The sequence below is a fragment of the Haliotis rufescens genome, unplaced genomic scaffold (assembly GCF_023055435.1).
Source record: "Haliotis rufescens isolate VD_foot unplaced genomic scaffold, xgHalRufe1.0.p SCAF_11, whole genome shotgun sequence".
In the NCBI taxonomy this organism is placed as follows: Eukaryota; Metazoa; Mollusca; class Gastropoda; order Lepetellida; family Haliotidae; genus Haliotis; species Haliotis rufescens.
In genome coordinates, this window is record NW_025963791.1 from 44,354,451 (window position 1) to 44,372,945 (window position 18,495).

The window sequence follows — 18,495 nt, forward strand, 5'->3', positions numbered from 1 at the left end:
GGCATAAGCATCAATAGTGATGTTCATCAGAAGTTTACAAGAGCGATGGTGCCAGAGAACAGCATTGTATAGGACTAAGACCCCAGGTGTTGGGGGTTGTTTGAGGTTATTGTTTAAACACTAGAGTTATTGTCGACAATACACTGGTACCCTTGCCCCTCCTACAGGGCCCAATAAACCTTGTTGACAATGACAACCTTCGGCAAATAGGGACCTAAATATCGTGAGCAGCCTCCTGCCAATTGTGATAATGACTTAAATTATTATGGATGCTGTCATATCATATGCCAAAACATGGGTCAAAAGAGAACCTGTTGAATGTCTGTCAGAGTGGGCTAAGTCAGTGTGTGATGTTGTCATTGGTAGAATTCACAAACTGAAAAAGAGGAAACAGAAATGGAACAAACCAATGCTGTCCCAGCCAGCTGTCATCCAAAGTCAGGCCGCCCCACATGGGGCTTTTGTTACAAGCCGTGGTGACCATGGATACAGATACATATCTATGTTCAGAGGTTCAGGCAATTGTCAAAATGAAAGCAAATGCCATCTGAAGTTTACTGACAAAACAATGTATGAAATGCTGGACGTAATTGATAACATCTATGTAAATTGTTGTGGTTAGACAAGACGTAAACATTCACATGAGCACCACTTGTGCCCCCTTCTTGCGTATATGTTTCTTTATGCATATGAATTGGAATTTCTGCTTGGATTGAAAAAGTAAAAAGAAGGTAATTTGGCCAAGATGTTTAACTTAAGCTTCAGCTATATCAATGATCCAATATCGTTCAATTATCATCTAATAGCCAATTCCCTTCCACCCTGTGTGTGTCCTTGACTATTATAATGTGTGGGTCTATTTCCACACCCTCTCTCTTGTCCGTGTGTTCCGTCCTGACTTGCATCCTATGTTCGTCGATATTCGAGTTGAAGCGGCGGTAAAATATATATATAGGCTTCCCACGGTCGAGTGCAAGGAGAAATTGTACATCATAAGGAGTTTCCTTGAGCCTGTCACTTATACTACCCAAAAGAAGTTCAGGAACAACTGCCGCTTTCATATTACTACAGTTGGTCATGATATGAAAGATTTACTATTGAAATTGACCGAATCGGGTCTTTCTTAACTTCTATTTGGGTAGTGTCAGTTTCAGTTCTCTGAGTAGAATCTGATCAGGAGTAACACCTCTTTCTCAGTTTCTGATCAATATATATGGTCCTGGTCTGATTATATCACTCAACGAGGTGTCGGACCTGGACTGATTATATCACTCAACGAGGTGTCGGACCTGGACTGATTATATCACTCAACGAGGTGTCGGACCTGGACTGATTATATCACTCAACGAAGTGTCGGACCTGGTCTGATTATATCACTCAACGAGGTGTCGGACCTGGTCTGATTATATCACTCAACGAGGTGTCGGACCTGGACTGATTGTATCACTCAACGAGGTGTCGGACCTGGACTGATTATATCACTCAACGAGGTGTCGGACCTGGTCTGATGACATAATTCAATAATGTGTCGGGCCTGGACGCAAAATGTTGAAAGGTACGACACATCTTCTCTCGATTCTTCATGATCGACTTTGCGGATAAAATATGTTTCAACGTACTGTGAGGTGATGTTTTCATAGGCTAGACTTCATATACACTCTACTCTCAATTCGGTCAATACACATATCTCCCAATATCACCCTCAATTCCAACTGGCTTGGTCTCAACTCCATCTTTCTTACTATTCAAGACACACAGGTATCTTCTCTTTTGACCTCTGTATCCCTAATTCTGCAGCTACAGCAGCTTTAATATATGACCTAGTTCTTGCATCATCCAATAATATATTAACGCGGAACCCCACTGATAGTATAGTTGCATGTGTTCTTTCAGGGGAGCCCTGATCTTAACCTTTTGTTTGAGAAAGTGACTGAGTCACCTCCATTTCCACAACCAAACCATCTTCTGCAAAGTCCAGATTGACTTGTGCAATGCCTGTTCTGAGTGTGTTACCATGTAAGAACCTATTATTGGTTTCTTATTAGCAGCGTTCCATCTCTCGGCAATGTTCATTTTCTTGAGTGAGTGAGTAGGTATAACGCCGCTGTTAACAGTATTCCAGTTATATCACGGCTTGCCAAGTTAATGTGGGAGGAAAGCCGGAAGTGATGCAGGTCTCAGACGTTTACCACTTCGGTGAAACCAACGAACACGGGTATGGTGTGGACAAACCTAGAAACATAATCAAGGCGAACCGGAATTCGAACCCACAATCATAGGTTTTTGGCTTGTCCAAGGGACGCAACTCTGCACAGCGAATCGTGGCGCCTTAGACGACTGAGCCACCCGTGCCCCCTCATTTTCTTGAACACATGTTGTTCACCACACACCTTGCATACGACATCCAAGTTCGACTTTATGTTTTGTTACAGTTCACTGATAAAAGACAAGATCAGGCGCCAGGAACAAAACTACTTGAGGACTCGGCCCGGCCCCGGTCAATTGTTCACAGGAGCCAAATGAACGACGCACCGTTATCAACCTCACTCATGAAATTGATAACACTCTGTGCCGATTTCTCTGCTGGAATGTGAATGGTCTATCCAGTAAACTCTCAAATAATGACTTTATTTCATATCTACAAACCTTTGACTTTCTTTGTCTATCGGAAACCTTTTTGGATAACGTAGACTATGACTGGTTGCCTGGATATAAAATATTTTACTCCCCGTCGGTGAAATTGTCAGGTCATGGCAGGAATAGTGGTGGAGTTTGCTTTGCTGTTAGATATGAATTTCAACAGTTTTGTGTGTTACGTCGAAATGATATTGACAATCTTTTGACCATAGAAATTAAGAAAACTCCCTTCGGTTTACCAAAAGATATTCTGATCTTCTGTTTTTATATTCCCCCTGAAAACTCAACGTATTACGTGAAAAATCCAAATGCTTGCTTATTTGATAAAATTGATAACTTTCTTCTCGACCTATCAGAGTACCAATCTGATTTCTTTATATTACTGTGTGGGGATTTCAATTCTCGAACAGGTACTGAGAATAACCCTCCAGAACCTGAATTAAATCACGGTGATCCAGATATATTTCCTGAAGACGATCCACTTGTGACATTGGTAAACGATCGTCACTGGATGATGTGGTTAACAAATTTGGTCGCTTTCTTCTTAATTTATGTTATGTTTATAACCTGTATATGATGAATGGCAGACTGAATGGCGACAGAAGTGGTGAACTAACATGTGTAAGTAGTAATGGCAGTAGCACTGTTGACTATTTTATAGCGTCAGCTGAATTCTTCAGATTTGTTGATTGCCTAACTGTTGGGGGGAGCACAGACTCCGACCACTTTCCTTTAGAACTACAGTGTGCATTTTATAATCCTGTATCGGAACCATTATCAGAGGATATATTTTCTGACAGTTTTAGATGGAATGAATCTAAAAAACCTGACTTCTTACGATGTCTAAGCAATACTTTTGATGAGGTGTTTGACACCCTGTTTCATACTTTGAGGAGTAATATGCATGATGCGGTCGATCTCTTTATAAACATTCTTTTGGAGTCTGGCAAATGTATGAAACGCGCTCGTGTTCAAATTTAGTTCCTAAAAAGCTGTTCAGTTTAAACGGTAAATGTAAAGAACACAAGAGATCAGCCAGAAGAGCCCTTCGCGAGTTTCGACGAAATAGATAAGAACTAAATAGAAGTTATTGTAAACTAAGAAACAAATATAAAACAGAATGCAGACAACACCTTAACTCTTTCAGACATCTGAAATTGAATAAATTAACCAACTCATTAAAGAACTCAAAGCATTTTTGGAAAGTGATAAAATCTCTACGTAATCCAGTCATTGCACGTAATAATATTACAGGTCCTGAATGGCTTCTCCATTTCAAACAGGTTTTTGGAAATAACCATATTTTCGACGACAACATCCATGATGTTGTTAATGATGTAAATTTATCTGATGTTGAGCGAGATAATTTAGAATCGGAAATCGAAGTCGCTGAAATACACGATGCCATTAATACACTTAAATCAGGTAAATCTCCAGGCCCCGATGATGTCCTAGCTGAAATGTTAAAAAGTTCAAAACATATCATTACTCCCTTTTTGCACAAATGTTTTAACGAAATATTCAGAAAGGGTATATTCCCAAATGCATGGTCTAGATCTGTCATTGTGCCTATATTTAAAAAGGGAGACGTGACAAACCCCGATAACTATAGACCAATTTCTCTAACAAGCATCTTAGGTAAACTATTTGCTATAATTCTAAACAATCGTCTTTCTACCTGGGCTAATGTTTTTGACAAAATCCCACAACTCAAGCTGGCTTTAGAAAATCATATTCACCTGCCGATAATATTTTCTCACTTTATGCTATTGTTCAGAGATATCTCGGATGCCGAAAACGAAAACTTTATATTGCCTTTGTAGATTTTAAAAAAAGCTTTCGACACTGTTGACCGATGTAAACTTTGGGATTGTCTTAGGGCAGCTGGTGTTGGTGGGAAAATGTTTACCATTTTAAAATCAATGTATGAAAATGTAAAATCTTGTGTACGACATAATAGTGGAGTCACCGATTATTTTGACTGCCCCATGGGAGTTAAACAAGGTTGTATCTTGAGTCCTCTCCTATTTTCATTCTTCATTAATGACCTTTCTTTTGATGTTCAACAAAACGGTAAACACGGAGTGCAATTATACCCTGACCTTTATGAATTACTTATGTTACTTTTTGCCGATGACGTGATTCTAATCTCTGACTCTATTATCGGACTCCAGAAACAAATTGATATACTATACAGTTATAGTGTTACATGGAAGCTATCTGTTAACTTGGAAAAAACTAATATTATCGTATTTAGGAGAGGAGGTCCTCTTGCATCGAGAGATAAATGGTTCTTTAATAACCAACCTATAAATGTTACAAACATGTATAAATACCTCGGTGTTGTTTTACCGTTTAACCTTAATCTTAAACATCTAGTTAACGATCTCGCCCTACGAGCAAAAAAGGCCCTAATAAATCTATTTGTCGTTCTAGATAAATTGCGTGTTATCTCACCTACTATTTTCTTTAAAATGTTTGATGCTCAAGTTCAACCAATCTTATTATATGGATCAGAGGTCTGGGGTTTTGAAACCTATTACAATATTGAAAAGGTACACTTAACTGCATGTAAAAGATTTCTAAATGTTTCTAAATCGGCTCCAAATCATATGGTCTATGGCGAATGTGGTAGATACCCGTTATATATTTGTTCATATTTACGTTTACTCAGATACTGGCTCAAAATAACAGAGATGTCGCGGGAACGCATCCCAAGAAAATGCTACGAAATGCTTGTCTATCGTGATAGTGTTGGTTACGTAACCTGGGCATCAAACATTAAGCATTTACTCTTCTCTCACGGATTTGAATATTTTTGGCTTAATCAAAGCGTTGGAGACAAAATGTATTTTCTTAGCTCTTTTAAGCAGGTAGCAACTGATATGTTTACGCAAAGTTGGAGGTCGTCACTAGATAACAGTACACGCTACGACGTCTATAAACCTTTAAATATTGTCTAACACCAGAGGTTTACCTGCACACTATAACAGAGAGAAAAAATAGAGACACATTTATTAAACTTAGGCTAGGGTTAAATGATTTGATGTGCAACAGGGGTCGCTTCTCCTCTATTCCTAAGGATATGCGTTTTTGTTCATTCTGCGAAAACCATATTGAAAACGAATTACACTTTTTGTTTATATGTCCAATTTACGACAACCTAAGATTGAAATATATGCCTGATACAAAATACTATCTTTTAATGGTATCCCTAGTAAAAAATTAACTAAGATATTACAATACATCTTTCAAAGTCTACGAGTGCATAGTAAATTACTTAGTAAATCCGATATGTCCAGAAAAAATAGTTGTTTTGAAACTTTCGCATCCAGATCAGGAGTATCTACATTTTATTTTTGTCCGTTTGTTTCTACTAGAAATGCATATACATTTAAATTGTCAAATTGTCCTGACATGATGAGTATATTTCTGATAGATCCTTTTGTATTGAACGTCGTGCTATCGCTGAAAGCCTTTGCGACGTAAAACTTCATGTTTCCATTCCATTCCTTGTGTATTCCTTTTGTATTCCTTTTGTATTTTATACTACTACTGCTGCCACTGTGGTTATTACCACTGTTATTACAATACCTCTATTACATGTCAAGCATCATATTAGTTATCCAATAATTATATAATGCGATGTACAGCTGTACATTATATTGTTTATCTGTATATGTATATGGGCCAATGGCCTTTCATACAATAAAGATTGATTGATTGATAAACAAGCATGAATTTTTTCTTATGAGCTCCAGTCGTCTGCTCATATATCAGTAACACCTTGTAGTGTTTCCGCAGGTATTGTTTGGTGTTCACCTTCCTGAAGCACCCATTTCCTTGTCTTGTCTATCTCTATGAAGAAGCCAGCCTGGTATTGTGTATTCATTTTCCTTTGTAAAGCGGCATAAAACAACAAACTAGCAAGCTCTTCTATTCGATCTGCTTCTTTCAGACTAACCACTACATTGTCCAATAATTAAAAACGACAATCGGCAAATCTTTGAACACCTTTAGCATAGCCTGGGCGAATAGGCCTCAAATTAGTCACTTCTTCAAATTGTAATACCTTATGCGTCCTGCCACCATACATTCTACAAGGCGGTCTAATGTAATATCATAAGCTATAGCACTATGCCCCAAACCTTGTATTGCTTTCCAAGCTTCACCAGCAAGATACTGCCTTAGCTGCAATAACATGTATTCAGCAGCCGCTCGTGTTTGGTCCATGTATGTCAGAAATGCTGCTTCCCATCTTAAGATTTCATATCACCAGAACATGTTTTGGTTCTGGTCATGAAGGACGTGTGTATTCCTGGGTGTCCTGTGATTTAATTGTGAATATATTGTTTACTTTCCACAGAATTTTGCTGGGGACTACACGATCTGGAGCCTACAACTTGACACTGAAGTCACATCTGACCTACTTCCATTTAAACTTGTGTCTGTGCATTATTTTGATCTTGAAGATGACGGATCTCTTGTTCAGCTTCAGCGACATTTTCACCCATTCTCATCAAAATAAGATCTTATTGAAGCGAGATTCTACTTGTGTGTTATGCTTATGGCAATCCCAGGAGTTTGTCTATACCCCCAAAATACTACTTTTATCCAACATTACATAAATTTAACTTAGTCATGTCTTTAAAAAATATTAGAAACATTTAAAAATCTTACAACGTTTGAATATGAGGCAATGAAACTAGGGTGACGTGGGGTGAAATGGGGTTTAACGTCGCGTCCAAGATTATTGCACTTATATAGCGACGTGCATGCACGTGTGTGTGTGTGTGTGTGTGTGTGTGTGTGTGTGTGTGTGTGTGTGTGTGTGTGTGTGTGTGTGTGTGTGTGTGTGTGTGTGTGTGTGTGTGTGTGTGTGTGTGTGTGTGTGTGTGCTTTTACTAGTCCGGACAGATGCCGATTTATAGTTCTAGCTCACCGAGATACTATGCCATCAATACCTCACTCAGACACAGTATACTTACTCTGAGCCGACCAGTCCTTGTTTTAGCCCCTTAATGCCGAGCGCCAGACAGGGTAACAACAAGTATAATCTTTTAACGTCCTTTTCGCATGACGCTCTCCGGTCGGACGCTCTGCCACTAGACCACGGATGCGGTCCAATGCAACTAAGACAATCATTTGGGTGAACAATGTATATCAATGTACCAATGAATACATGCTGTTACTCTCACAAGCAATGATGTAACTGTAGAATGGGACTATGGCATCCACTACGGTATGAATAAAGCTACTAGTATACAAAGATCTAAGGATATCCAAACACGGGTCTTGCTAGAACGACCTTTCATCCAACTAATCAGACCATCGTTTGCCATATTGGAAAAAGTGACAGAATGTGTTTTCTAATCATGCAAATTTGAAAGGTCAGCATGGGGTATTCCGAGCGACAGTTACATGCTGTACGACCGATTACGTCCAAATCAAAGGCTATCTCTCGCTTCAATGGGATCAACATTTGAAACGGAAGAGACTTTCCACAGCCTGAAGGCAGTACTGTCATACAATATCAGCCATTTATTAGACATGCAAAAACATTCTTCAAATTTTCAGTTCAGTTTTCAAAGTTTGGAACGATATTTTTCAAAGCCTAGTCTGGTATGGAAGTCGCCACTTTGAAATTGGTGTCGTAAAGTTCAAGAAAGCTGTTTTATGATTGGCTAATGTCGAGTTTTCATTTCATTGGTCGGTCAAAGTTCATGAGAGATCCCTCTGGCGTAAACTGTTCTGAGATGTCATCAGATCTTTGTGTAGCGTTAACTGATTTTAGTGAAATTACATTTTCACTTTGCTGATTCTTTGCATAAACCAAAGACCGTCAACTTTACCTGTGCCATCTCTATGGTCGATCAACAGATTCTAAAAGACTGTTTAAGTTTCAAAATATTCACTAGTTCTGAGAAAGACCCGTTTATTCCTTGGGCGAGAGACGCCCAGAGACTTGTATCTCCTGTATTTCAGATATAATTATTGACTTACCGCTTGAAACCACGCTTTGCTACCATATGGAAATGAGAAGTTCTTTTTCCTCATAGGATAAAAATAATGACAATAATGTGAGCATGTAATTCGCGAAATGTTCTTTGCACCAATGTATAAAGCCCCCAAAGTACACGTTTTCTGCACATTAACCGAAAGTGGAATATTAACCACTTTTTCTCATACATTTCTTCCCGATAATGCAATTTCTTACTATTTTATTAACAGTAGGTTACTCCCGGCAGTATCGATATGTACACATCATTGCGTTTAGGGTTGCCTCGGGATTCTGATTTTTCATCCTCAACGATACGAAACAGACTGAAAACTGTGGATCTGAAATGAAAACGTCCTTTCAGAGGAATGCGTCTGACTGTGGCAAACAGGCTGCTCAGACAACAGTGGGCACATCGGTTTGGAGGTCGTCAGCGGCGGGATTGGAGAGACTCCATGTCTTCTGATGAATCGACGTTATGTTTCCGCTTTAGAGATGGTTCATAACATGTTTGGAGACTCCGGGTACTACCCGGCAACAGTCCAAGATCACGATAGGTATGTTTATGACAGCATCATGGTCTGGGTTGACATTCCATAGGTCATCCAAACGGACCCGTTCGTGCAAGGGAATATGACCGGTCAACGTACGCGTTATGTGGATCTAATGATGCCTCCAGTGGCCAGACCCTTGTGTCCAGCGCGTAGGTCAGAACCTGGGGTTCTAGGACACACCTCCTCACAGAGCTATTCTAACAGCCGACTGGCCCTGGCCAGCCAAATCCCCCGACATGTACCCCATAGAAAATCATTGTGATGTTCTTGGCTGAAAGGTTCGCAACGATCTCAGCGTTCCCAGAATTTGCTACGGGAGACAATCCGGCGTTTGATATCCAGTGTGCCCAGATGTCGTGTCTTCATTTCTGGGGCATGGTCCAGATATTGACTTTATTATGAAGATTGAATTCCACAATGTCATTTTTTAACATATCATTTCTGCATAAATTTGGGGGTTCAACCTAGTCTGCCAACAGATACACGCCACGACGAACACGAGATTCACAAGAACAAAATAGCATTGTTTTGTGACGTTGAAGACACAGTTCAGACAAACAGTTCAGATAGACTGAGATCACTCACGACCCACAATGAGAGACGACTGTCTGTAGTTACCCATCCTGCGTGACGCCTTTATAGAGAGACATCACTCACGGCCCTCTATGAGAGACGACTGTCTGGAGTACCTCATGCTGCGTGACGCCTATATAGACTGACATCAAATTCCAAATTCCCATGTTGCTCTCGCTCTACCTTCTGAAAGTACCATTCTCTCATACACTCATAGGCCACAGGTTGAAAGCTGGAGTCGAACTTGTTGGCAAACAGTCCGGCAGCTTTGGTCAGCATGGCCAGGTCCCCTACCCCCAGCACACAGATCAGGCGGACATAGCGTCCCTTGCAGGGCAAACCATAGCTCTTCCAGATCTTGTAGCGTCCTAGGAACCTCCGGTCTCTTGTCTCGGGATCTCCTGGAAAAGGGAAATGTAAAGAGGTAATGGTGACGTCACCTGCAGTGCACCTGGTGCAGACCAACACAAAACACATCCCCGCACAGTGAAGGATAGAATTCCTCCAATGCCCTTCTTCATGATTAGTTAATGAAAGTATTGCCCACCGCTTCTAGACTCTATCTAAAAATTTAAAGTTTCAACCTCAGAAATAAAAATGTATGTATTATAACTACAGCTGTGCTTTGTGACTTGTTTGTCCCCAAGACCGATGGAGGGTGATACTCTGTTTATCTGTTGTGTCTGGGTATAGTGGAGTGTTCTCTGTTTATCTGCTGTATCTGGGTATAGTGGGGTGTTCTCTGTTTATCTGCTGTGTCTGGGTAGAGTGGGATGTTCTCTGTTTATCTGCTGTGTCTGGGTAGAGTGGGATGTTCTCTGTTTATCTGTTGTGTCTGGGTATAGTGGGGTGTTCTCTGTTTATCTGTTGTGTCTGGGTATAGTGGGGTGTTCTCTGTTTATCTGTTGTGTCTGGGTAGAGTGGGGTGTTCTCTGTTTATCTGCTGTGTCTGGGTATAGTGGGGTGTTCTCTGTTTATCTGCTGTGTCTCGGTATAGTGGGGTGTTCTCTGTTTATCTGCTGTGCCTGGGTAGAGAGGGGTGTTCTCTGTTTATCTGCTGTGTCTGGGTAGAGAGGGGTGTTCTCTGTTTATCTGCTGTGTCTGGGTAGAGAGGGGTGTTCTCTGTTTATCTGCTGTATCTGGGTAGAGAGGGGTGTTATCTTTTTATCTGCTCTGTCTGGGTAAAGTGGGGTGTTCTCTGTTTATCTGCTGTGTCTGGGTAGAGTGGGGTGATCTCTGTTTATCTGAGGTGTCTGGGTATAGTGGGGTGTTCTCTGTTCATCTGTTGTGTCTGGGTATAGTGGGGTGATCTCTGTTTATCTGCTGTGTCTGGGTATAGTGGGATGTTCTCTGTTTTTCTGCTGTGTCTGGGTATAATGGGGTGTTCTCTGTTCATCTGCTGTGTCTGGGTATAGTGGGGTGATCTCTGTTTATCTGCAGTGTCTGGTTATAGTGGGGTGTTCTCTGTTTATCTGCTGTGTCTGGGTAGAGTGGGGTGTTATCTTTTTATCTGCTGTGTCTGGGTAAAGTGGGGTGTTCTCTGTTTATCTGTTGTGTCTGGGTATAGTGGGGTGTTCTCTGTTTATCTGCTGTATCTGGGTATAGTGGGGTGTTCTCTGTTTATCTGTTGTGTCTGGGTAGAGTGGGATGTTCTCTGTTTATCTGCTGTGTCTGGGTAGAGTGGGATGTTCTCTGTTTATCTGTTGTGTCTGGGTATAGTGGGGTGTTCTCTGTTTATCTGTTGTGTCTGGGTATAGTGGGGTGTTCTCTGTTTATCTGTTGTGTCTGGGTAGAGTGGGGTGTTCTCTGTTTATCTGTTGTGTCTGGGTATAGTGGGGTGTTCTCTGTTTATCTGCTGTGTCTCGGTATAGTGGGGTGTTCTCTGTTTATCTGCTGTGCCTGGGTAGAGAGGGGTGTTCTCTGTTTATCTGCTGTGTCTGGGTAGAGAGGGGTGTTCTCTGTTTATTTGCTGTGTCTGGGTAGAGAGGGGTGTTCTCTGTTTATCTGCTGTATCTGGGTAGAGAGGGGTGTTATCTTTTTATCTGCTCTGTCTGGGTAAAGTGGGGTGTTCTCTGTTTATCTGCTGTGTCTGGGTAGAGTGGGATGTTCTCTGTTTATCTGAGGTGTCTGGGTATAGTGGGGTGTTCTCTGTTCATCTGTTGTGTCTGGGTATAGTGGGGTGATCTCTGTTTATCTGCTGTGTCTGGGTATAGTGGGATGTTCTCTGTTTTTCTGCTGTGTCTGGGTATAATGGGGTGTTCTCTGTTCATCTGCTGTGTCTGGGTATAGTGGGGTGATCTCTGTTTATCTGCAGTGTCTGGTTATAGTGGGGTGTTCTCTGTTTATCTGCTGTGTCTGGGTAGAGTGGGGTGTTATCTTTTTATCTGCTGTGTCTGGGTAAAGTGGGGTGTTCTCTGTTTATCTGTTGTGTCTGGGTATAGTGGGGTGATCTCTGTTTATCTGAGGTGTCTGGGTATAGTGGGATGATCTCTGTTTATCTGTTGTGTCTGGGTATAGTGGGGTGATCTCTGTTTATCTGCTGTGTCTGGGTATAGTGGGATGTTCTCTGTTTATCTGTTGTGTCTGGGTAGAGTGGGGTGTTCTCTGTTTATCTGCTGTGTCTGGGTACAGTGGGATGTTCTCTGTTTATCTGTTGTGTCTGGGTATAGTGGGGTGTTCTCTGTTTATCTGTTGTGTCGGGGTATAGTGGGATGTTCTCTGTTTATCTGTTGTGTCTGGGTAGAGTGGGGTGTTCTCTGTTTATCTGTTGTGTCTGGGTAGAGTGGGGTGTTCTCTGTTTATCTGCTGTGTCTTGGTATAGTGGGATGATCTCTGTTTATCTGCAGTGTCTGGGTAGAGTGGTGTGGCCTCTGTTTGACTGCTGTGTCACCGTCAAAAGGTTGTGAATTCGCTAGTTGTAGTTGTATTGCTGGGTGTATGATGCGCCACTCTGGGGAGCCATGGAGCCATGGAGTCATGGAGTATATTTACCTGCGTAATGTCCAGGTACTCGGAGATGTCTGTTGTTGTTCAGAGAGGGGAAGAATGTCTCGTCTGGGTACTTTGTTTTATTTGTCCAGTGCAAAAAATCACGCGCCACGTGCGAATGCAAGACGTAGTCGACGAAGTCACGTGACGCTATAACGTGAACAGGTCCTTTCATCGGAGTTATTCCATGTGGTGCGGGTAAGACTCTACGCCAGCGACCTTTATTTGCCCTGGGAATACAATATTCAATATAATAAGTAGAAACCAATGAAAAATAACATTTCTTCAACCGTAAGATTGTGTTTGATGACAAAACTTTCAGAAAGTTCGTTAACTGACCAAGGGGGTTACCTTTATTACGGTATTGTCGCAATGGTAGTAGTAGTAGTTGTTGTTGTTGTAGCAGCAGCAGCAGCAGCAGTAGTAGTAGTAGTGAGAGTAGTAGTGGTAGTAGTAGTGGTAGTAGTAGTAGTAGTAGTAGTAGTAGTAGTAGTAGTAGTAGTAGTAGTGGTGGTAGTAGTAGTAGTAGTTGTTGTAGCTGCAGCAGCAGTAGAAGTAGTAGTAGTGGTAGTAGTGGTAGCAGTAGTGGTAGTAGTAGTAGTAGTAGTAGTAGTAGTAGTAGTAGTAGTAGTAGTAGTAGTGGTAGTAGTAGTGGTAGTAGTGGTAGTAGTAGTAGTGGTGGTGGTGGTGGTGGTTGTGGTAGTAGTGGTGGTGGTGGTAGTGGTGGTAGTAGTGGTGGTATTAATAGTGGTGGTGGCAGTAGTGGTGGTGGTGGTAGTAGTAGTGGTGGTGGTGGTAGTAGTAGTAGTGGTGGTGGTGGTGGTGGTTGCGGTAGTAGTGGTGGTGGTGGTAGTGGTGGTAGTAGTGGTGGTGGTTATAGTAGTGGTGGTGGTGGTTGTGGTGGTGGTAGTAGTGGTGGTGGTGGTGGTGGTGACGGTGGTGGGGGGGTGGGGGGGGTGGTGACTGTGGTGGTGGTGGTGGTGGTGGTGGTGACTGTGGTGACGGTGTTGGTGACGGTTGTGGTGGTGGTGACTTTGGTGGTGACTGTGGTGGTGGTGGTGATGGTGATGGTGATGGTGATGGTGATGGTGATGGTGATGGTGATGGTGGTAGTAGTAGTGGTAGTAGTAGTGGTGGTGGTAGTAGTGTAGTGTAGTAGTATGAGCAGGAGAAGGAGTAGTAGTATGTTTAGTAGTAGTAGTAGTAGTAATAGTAGTAGTAGTGGTAGTCGTAGTGGTGGTGGTGGTGGTGGTTGTGGTGACTGTGGTGGTGGTGACTGTGGTGGTGACTGTTGTGGTGGTGGTGGTGACTGTGATGTTGGTGGTGGTGGTGGTGATGGTGGTGGTGGTAGTAGTGGTGGTGGTGGTGGTGGTGACGGTGGTGGGGGGGTGGTGGTGGTGGTGACTGTGGTGGTGGTGGTGGTGGTGGTGGTGGTGACTGTGGTGACGGTGTTGGTGACGGTTGTGGTAATGGTAGTGAAGTTAGTGACTGTGGTGGTGGTGGTGACTTTGGTGGTGACTGTGGTGGTGGTGGTGATGGTGATGGTGATGGTGATGGTGATGGTGGTAGTAGTAGTGGTAGTAGTAGTGGTGGTGTTAGTAGTGTAGTGTAGTAGTATGAGCAGGAGAAGGAGTAGTAGTATGTTTAGTAGTAGTAGTAGTAGTAATAGTAGTAGTAGTGGTAGTCGTAGTGGTGGTGGTGGTGGTGGTTGTGGTGACTGTGATGACTGTGGTGTTAGTGGTAGTGGTGGTGGTGACTTTGGTGGTGACTGTGGTGGTGGTGGTGGTGACTGTGATGGTGGTGGTGGTGATGGTGGTGTGACTCTGGTAGTGGTGGTGGTGACTGTGGTGGTGGTGACTGTGGTGGTGACTGTTGTGGTGGTGGTGGTGACTGTGGTGGTGGTGGTGGTGGTGGTGATGGTGGTGTGACTCTGGTAGTGGTGGTGGTGACTGTGGTGGTGGTGACTGTGGTGGTGACTGTTGTGGTGGTGGTGGTGACTGTGGTGGTGGTGGTGGTGGTGGTGATGGTGGTGTGACTCTGGTAGTGGTGGTGGCGACTGTGGTGGTGACTGTTGTGGTGGTGGTGGTGACTGTGAGGGTGGTGGTGATGGTCGTGTGACTCTGGTAGTGGTGGTGGTGACTGTGGTGGTGGTGGTGATGGTGGTGTGACTCTGGTAGTGGTGGTGGTGACTGTGGTGGTGGTGGTGGTGGTGGTGATGGTGGTGTGACTCTGGTAGTGGTGGTGCTGACTGTGGTGGTGGTGGTGACTGTGGTGGTGGCGGTGACTGTTGTGGTGGTGGTGACTGTGGTGGTGGTGGTGACTGTGGTGGTGACTGTGGTGGTGGTGGTGATTGTGGTGGTGACTGTGGTGGTGGTGGTGACTGTTGTGGTGGTGGTGACTGTGGTGGTGACTGTGGTGGTGGTGGTGGTGACTGTGATGGTGGTGGTGGTGGTAACTGTGGTGGTGGTGGTGGTGACTGTGGTGGTGGTGGTGGTGACTGTGATGGTGGTGGTGGCTGTGGTGGTGGTGGTGGTGACTGTGATGGTGGTGGTGACTCTGGTAGTGGTGGTGGTGACTGTGATGGTGACTGTGGTGGTGGTGGTGACTGCGGTGGTGACTGTGGTGGTGGTGGTGGTGACTGTGATGGTGGTGGTGACTGTGGTGGTGACTGTGGTGGTGGTGGTGGTGACTGTGGTGGTGACTGTGGTGGTGGTGGTGGTGGTAACTGTGGTGGTGGTGGTGGTGACTGTGCAGGTGGTGGTGGTGGTGGTGGTGATGGTGGTGTGACTCTGGTAGTGGTGGTGGTGACTGTGGTGGTGGTGGTGACTGTGGTGGTGACTGTGGTGGTGGTGGTGACTGTTATGGTGGTGGTGACTTTGGTGGTTACTGTGGTGGTGGTGGTGGTGACTGTGATGGTGGTGGTGATGGTGGTGTGACTCTGGTAGTGCTGGTGGTGACTGTGGTGGTGGTGGTGACTGTGGTGGTGGTGGTGATGGTGGTGTGACTCTGGTAGTGGTGGTGGTGACTGTGGTGGTGGTGGTGGTGACTGTGATGGTGGTGACTGTGATGGTGGTGGTGACTGTGGTGGTGGTGGTGGTGACTGTGATGGTGGTGGTGATGGTGGTGTGACTCTGGTAGTGCTGGTGGTGACTGTGGTGGTGGTGGTGACTGTGGTGGTGGTGTGACTCTGGTAGTGGTGGTGGTGACTGTGGTGGTGGTGGTGGTGGTGACTGTGGTGGTGGTGGTGGTGGTGGTGGTGACTGTGGTGGTGACTGTGGTGGTGGTGGTGGTGGTGGTGGTGGTGGTGGTGACTGTGGTGGTGGTGGTGGTGGTGACTGTTGTAGTCGTGGTGGTGGTGGTCATGACTGTTGGTGGTGGTGTCGGTTGTGGTGGTGGTGACTGTGTTGGTGGAAGTAATGGTGGTGTTGGTGGTGGTGGTGGTGGTGGTGGTGGTGGTAGTTGTAGTGGTGGTGGTGGTGGTGGGGGTACATTGTGGCAGGGCACAGTAACAATTGTCTACTCCACCGCCCCAGAAGTAGTTTTGGTGGATGCTGTGATAACAGTTGTGGCAGTGTCAGACTGTGGTGGTGACTGTGGTGGTGGTGGTGATGGTGGTGTGACTCTGGTAGTGGTGGTGGTGACTGTGGTGGTGGTGGTGGTGACTGTGATGGTGGTGACTGTGATGGTGGTGGTGACTGTGGTGGTGGTGGTGGTGACTGTGATGGTGGTGGTGATGGTGGTGTGACTCTGGTAGTGCTGGTGGTGACTGTGGTGGTGGTGGTGACTGTGGTGGTGGTGTGACTCTGGTAGTGGTGGTGGTGACTGTGGTGGTGGTGGTGGTGGTGACTGTGGTGGTGGTGGTGGTGGTGGTGGTGACTGTGGTGGTGACTGTGGTGGTGGTGGTGGTGGTGGTGGTGGTGGTGGTGACTGTGGTGGTGGTGGTGGTGGTGACTGTTGTAGTCGTGGTGGTGGTGGTCATGACTGTTGGTGGTGGTGTCGGTTGTGGTGGTGGTGACTGTGTTGGTGGAAGTAATGGTGGTGTTGGTGGTGGTGGTGGTGGTGGTGGTGGTGGTAGTTGTAGTGGTGGTGGTGGTGGTGGGGGTACATTGTGGCAGGGCACAGTAACAATTGTCTACTCCACCGCCCCAGAAGTAGTTTTGGTGGATGCTGTGATAACAGTTGTGGCAGTGTCAGAGAAACAGAAATCTAGCTGACAGGGCGTGTTTACATTTGTACTCGATGTTACAGTGGCACCCGTGGTTACAGTAGTACTCGTGGTTACAGTTGTACTCGGTGTTACAGTAGCACCCGTGGTTACAGTGAGTACTCGTTGTGGTTACAGCCCCTACATACCTACTGGAGGTCCCGAAGATGTCGTTCGTCCCGTTGTAGGCTTGGAGGATTTCGACCAGCTCGTAGTTCGTCTTCAATGGAAATTCCTGCCCCGTAAGATTTATAAAATAGCGCCATTTTGTTGGTACCATCCACAGGTCCCTCATACACACAAGTTCCGGTTCCAGGACGGTGAATGTCCCCCACTGGACCCTCACCAGTCTTGAAGCGACGAAGACGTTGGTAAAACATGACGTCAGCCTCCTCACAGCGGCGTGGAACATATTGCTGCTCTTCCCGTCAACATGGACACAGTACACGTTCTGGGGCCGCCATATTGCCTCCAGTAAAGACACAAACTGATTGAAATCTTTGAATATCAAAATACTATAAGCTATAGGAAAATCCAACTCGGATCTCACAGAATGGTTGATGAATCGCCTGGACCGGAAATAGTTACTGCAGGACCTCAACTCCCCGATATGAAGGTGAAGGTCCTTCTGAAGGTGAAGGTCCTTAGTGTTGAGGATGCTGGTCCTGTTTATCTCATCTACGTCCCCCTGTATCAGCTTCTGACAGGACATACTCATGTTGTGTTTCAAAGGGAGAGTACTCTGTGGTGATTCAAACTCGCCCAAGAGCTGTTTCAGTTTGCTTTTGTTAAGTGAGGTCAAGGTCATCCACCGCAGCTGCAACGCAATGACCAACAGCCCCAGCACAACATACACTGAGAGGACACAGTGGCGAGACAGCGACATCACCGAGAACGGTGATCTTGGCTGCGATATCTGGTAAAAATCTGAAAGTCAAATGAACTGTGTTTATTAAAAACATATTTAATACTGTTGAAGTTCATGCCGAATAGCTTCAGGAGGTCCGCGTAATCGACACTCACATGAACCACAGAATCACTGCCTCTGGTCCTGACACAAGTTTATGTCAAAGGACCCATTCACATCTTGTGGGTCTTGACTATCATAGATGCTAAGTTAGTGAGTGAGTTGGGTGTAACGCTGCTTTTAACAGTATTCTAGTTATATCACGGCGTGTCAGCTTAATGTGGGAGGAAAGCCTGAAGTGATGCAGGTCTCAAACGTTTACCACTTTGGTGAAACCCACGAGCACGGGTATGATCGGGGATAACTGGGATTTGAATCCACAATCATAGGTTTCTGGCTTGCCCAAGGGACGCAACCCTGCACAGCGAATCGCGGCGCCTAAGATGACTGAGGCACCCGTGCCCCCATAGATGCTAAGGAATCGTATGGAGGCGTCAACAAAATGTAACATTTTTTTAGTCTGGTCAACGCTAGTCAATGGAGCTCCTCCATGTGTGGTTTATTCAATTCAATTCTTATATCCATCCTGTAATGTAGGCCCTCATCCCATGATTACACCAACGGTGACACGTGA

At 44.6% G+C, this 18,495-nt stretch overlaps 1 protein-coding gene across 1 annotated transcript; it reads right to left on the minus strand.

Annotated features, from left to right (window-relative positions):
* Positions 1-8,676: 8,676 nt before the first annotated feature.
* On the minus strand, positions 8,677-17,840 carry LOC124123113 (beta-1,3-galactosyl-O-glycosyl-glycoprotein beta-1,6-N-acetylglucosaminyltransferase 3-like). Its single transcript, XM_046486383.2, has 3 exons — positions 17,104-17,840; positions 12,754-12,980; positions 8,677-10,163 (listed from the first exon to the last, which is right to left on the minus strand). The coding sequence occupies exons 1-3, from the start codon at positions 17,838-17,840 to the stop codon at positions 9,880-9,882; spliced, it is 1,248 nt and encodes a 415-aa protein (XP_046342339.2). The 3' UTR covers positions 8,677-9,879.
* Between the last annotated feature and the right edge of the window lie 655 nt (positions 17,841-18,495).

What these genes read in the sequence shown, in the direction of transcription:
- LOC124123113 (XM_046486383.2), bottom strand. Translation starts at nt 17,840, where the DNA reads ATGTCGCTGTCTCGCCACTGTGTCCTCTCAGTGTATGTTGTGCTGGGG. An exon ending in ATCTTCGGGACCTCCAGTAG is followed by an intron (nt 12,981 to 17,103) that starts GTATGTAGGGGC and finishes TTGTATTCCCAG; the next exon opens with GGCAAATAAAGGTCGCTGGC. An exon ending in AGTACCTGGACATTACGCAG is followed by an intron (nt 10,164 to 12,753) that starts GTAAATATACTC and finishes TCCCTTTTCCAG; the next exon opens with GAGATCCCGAGACAAGAGAC.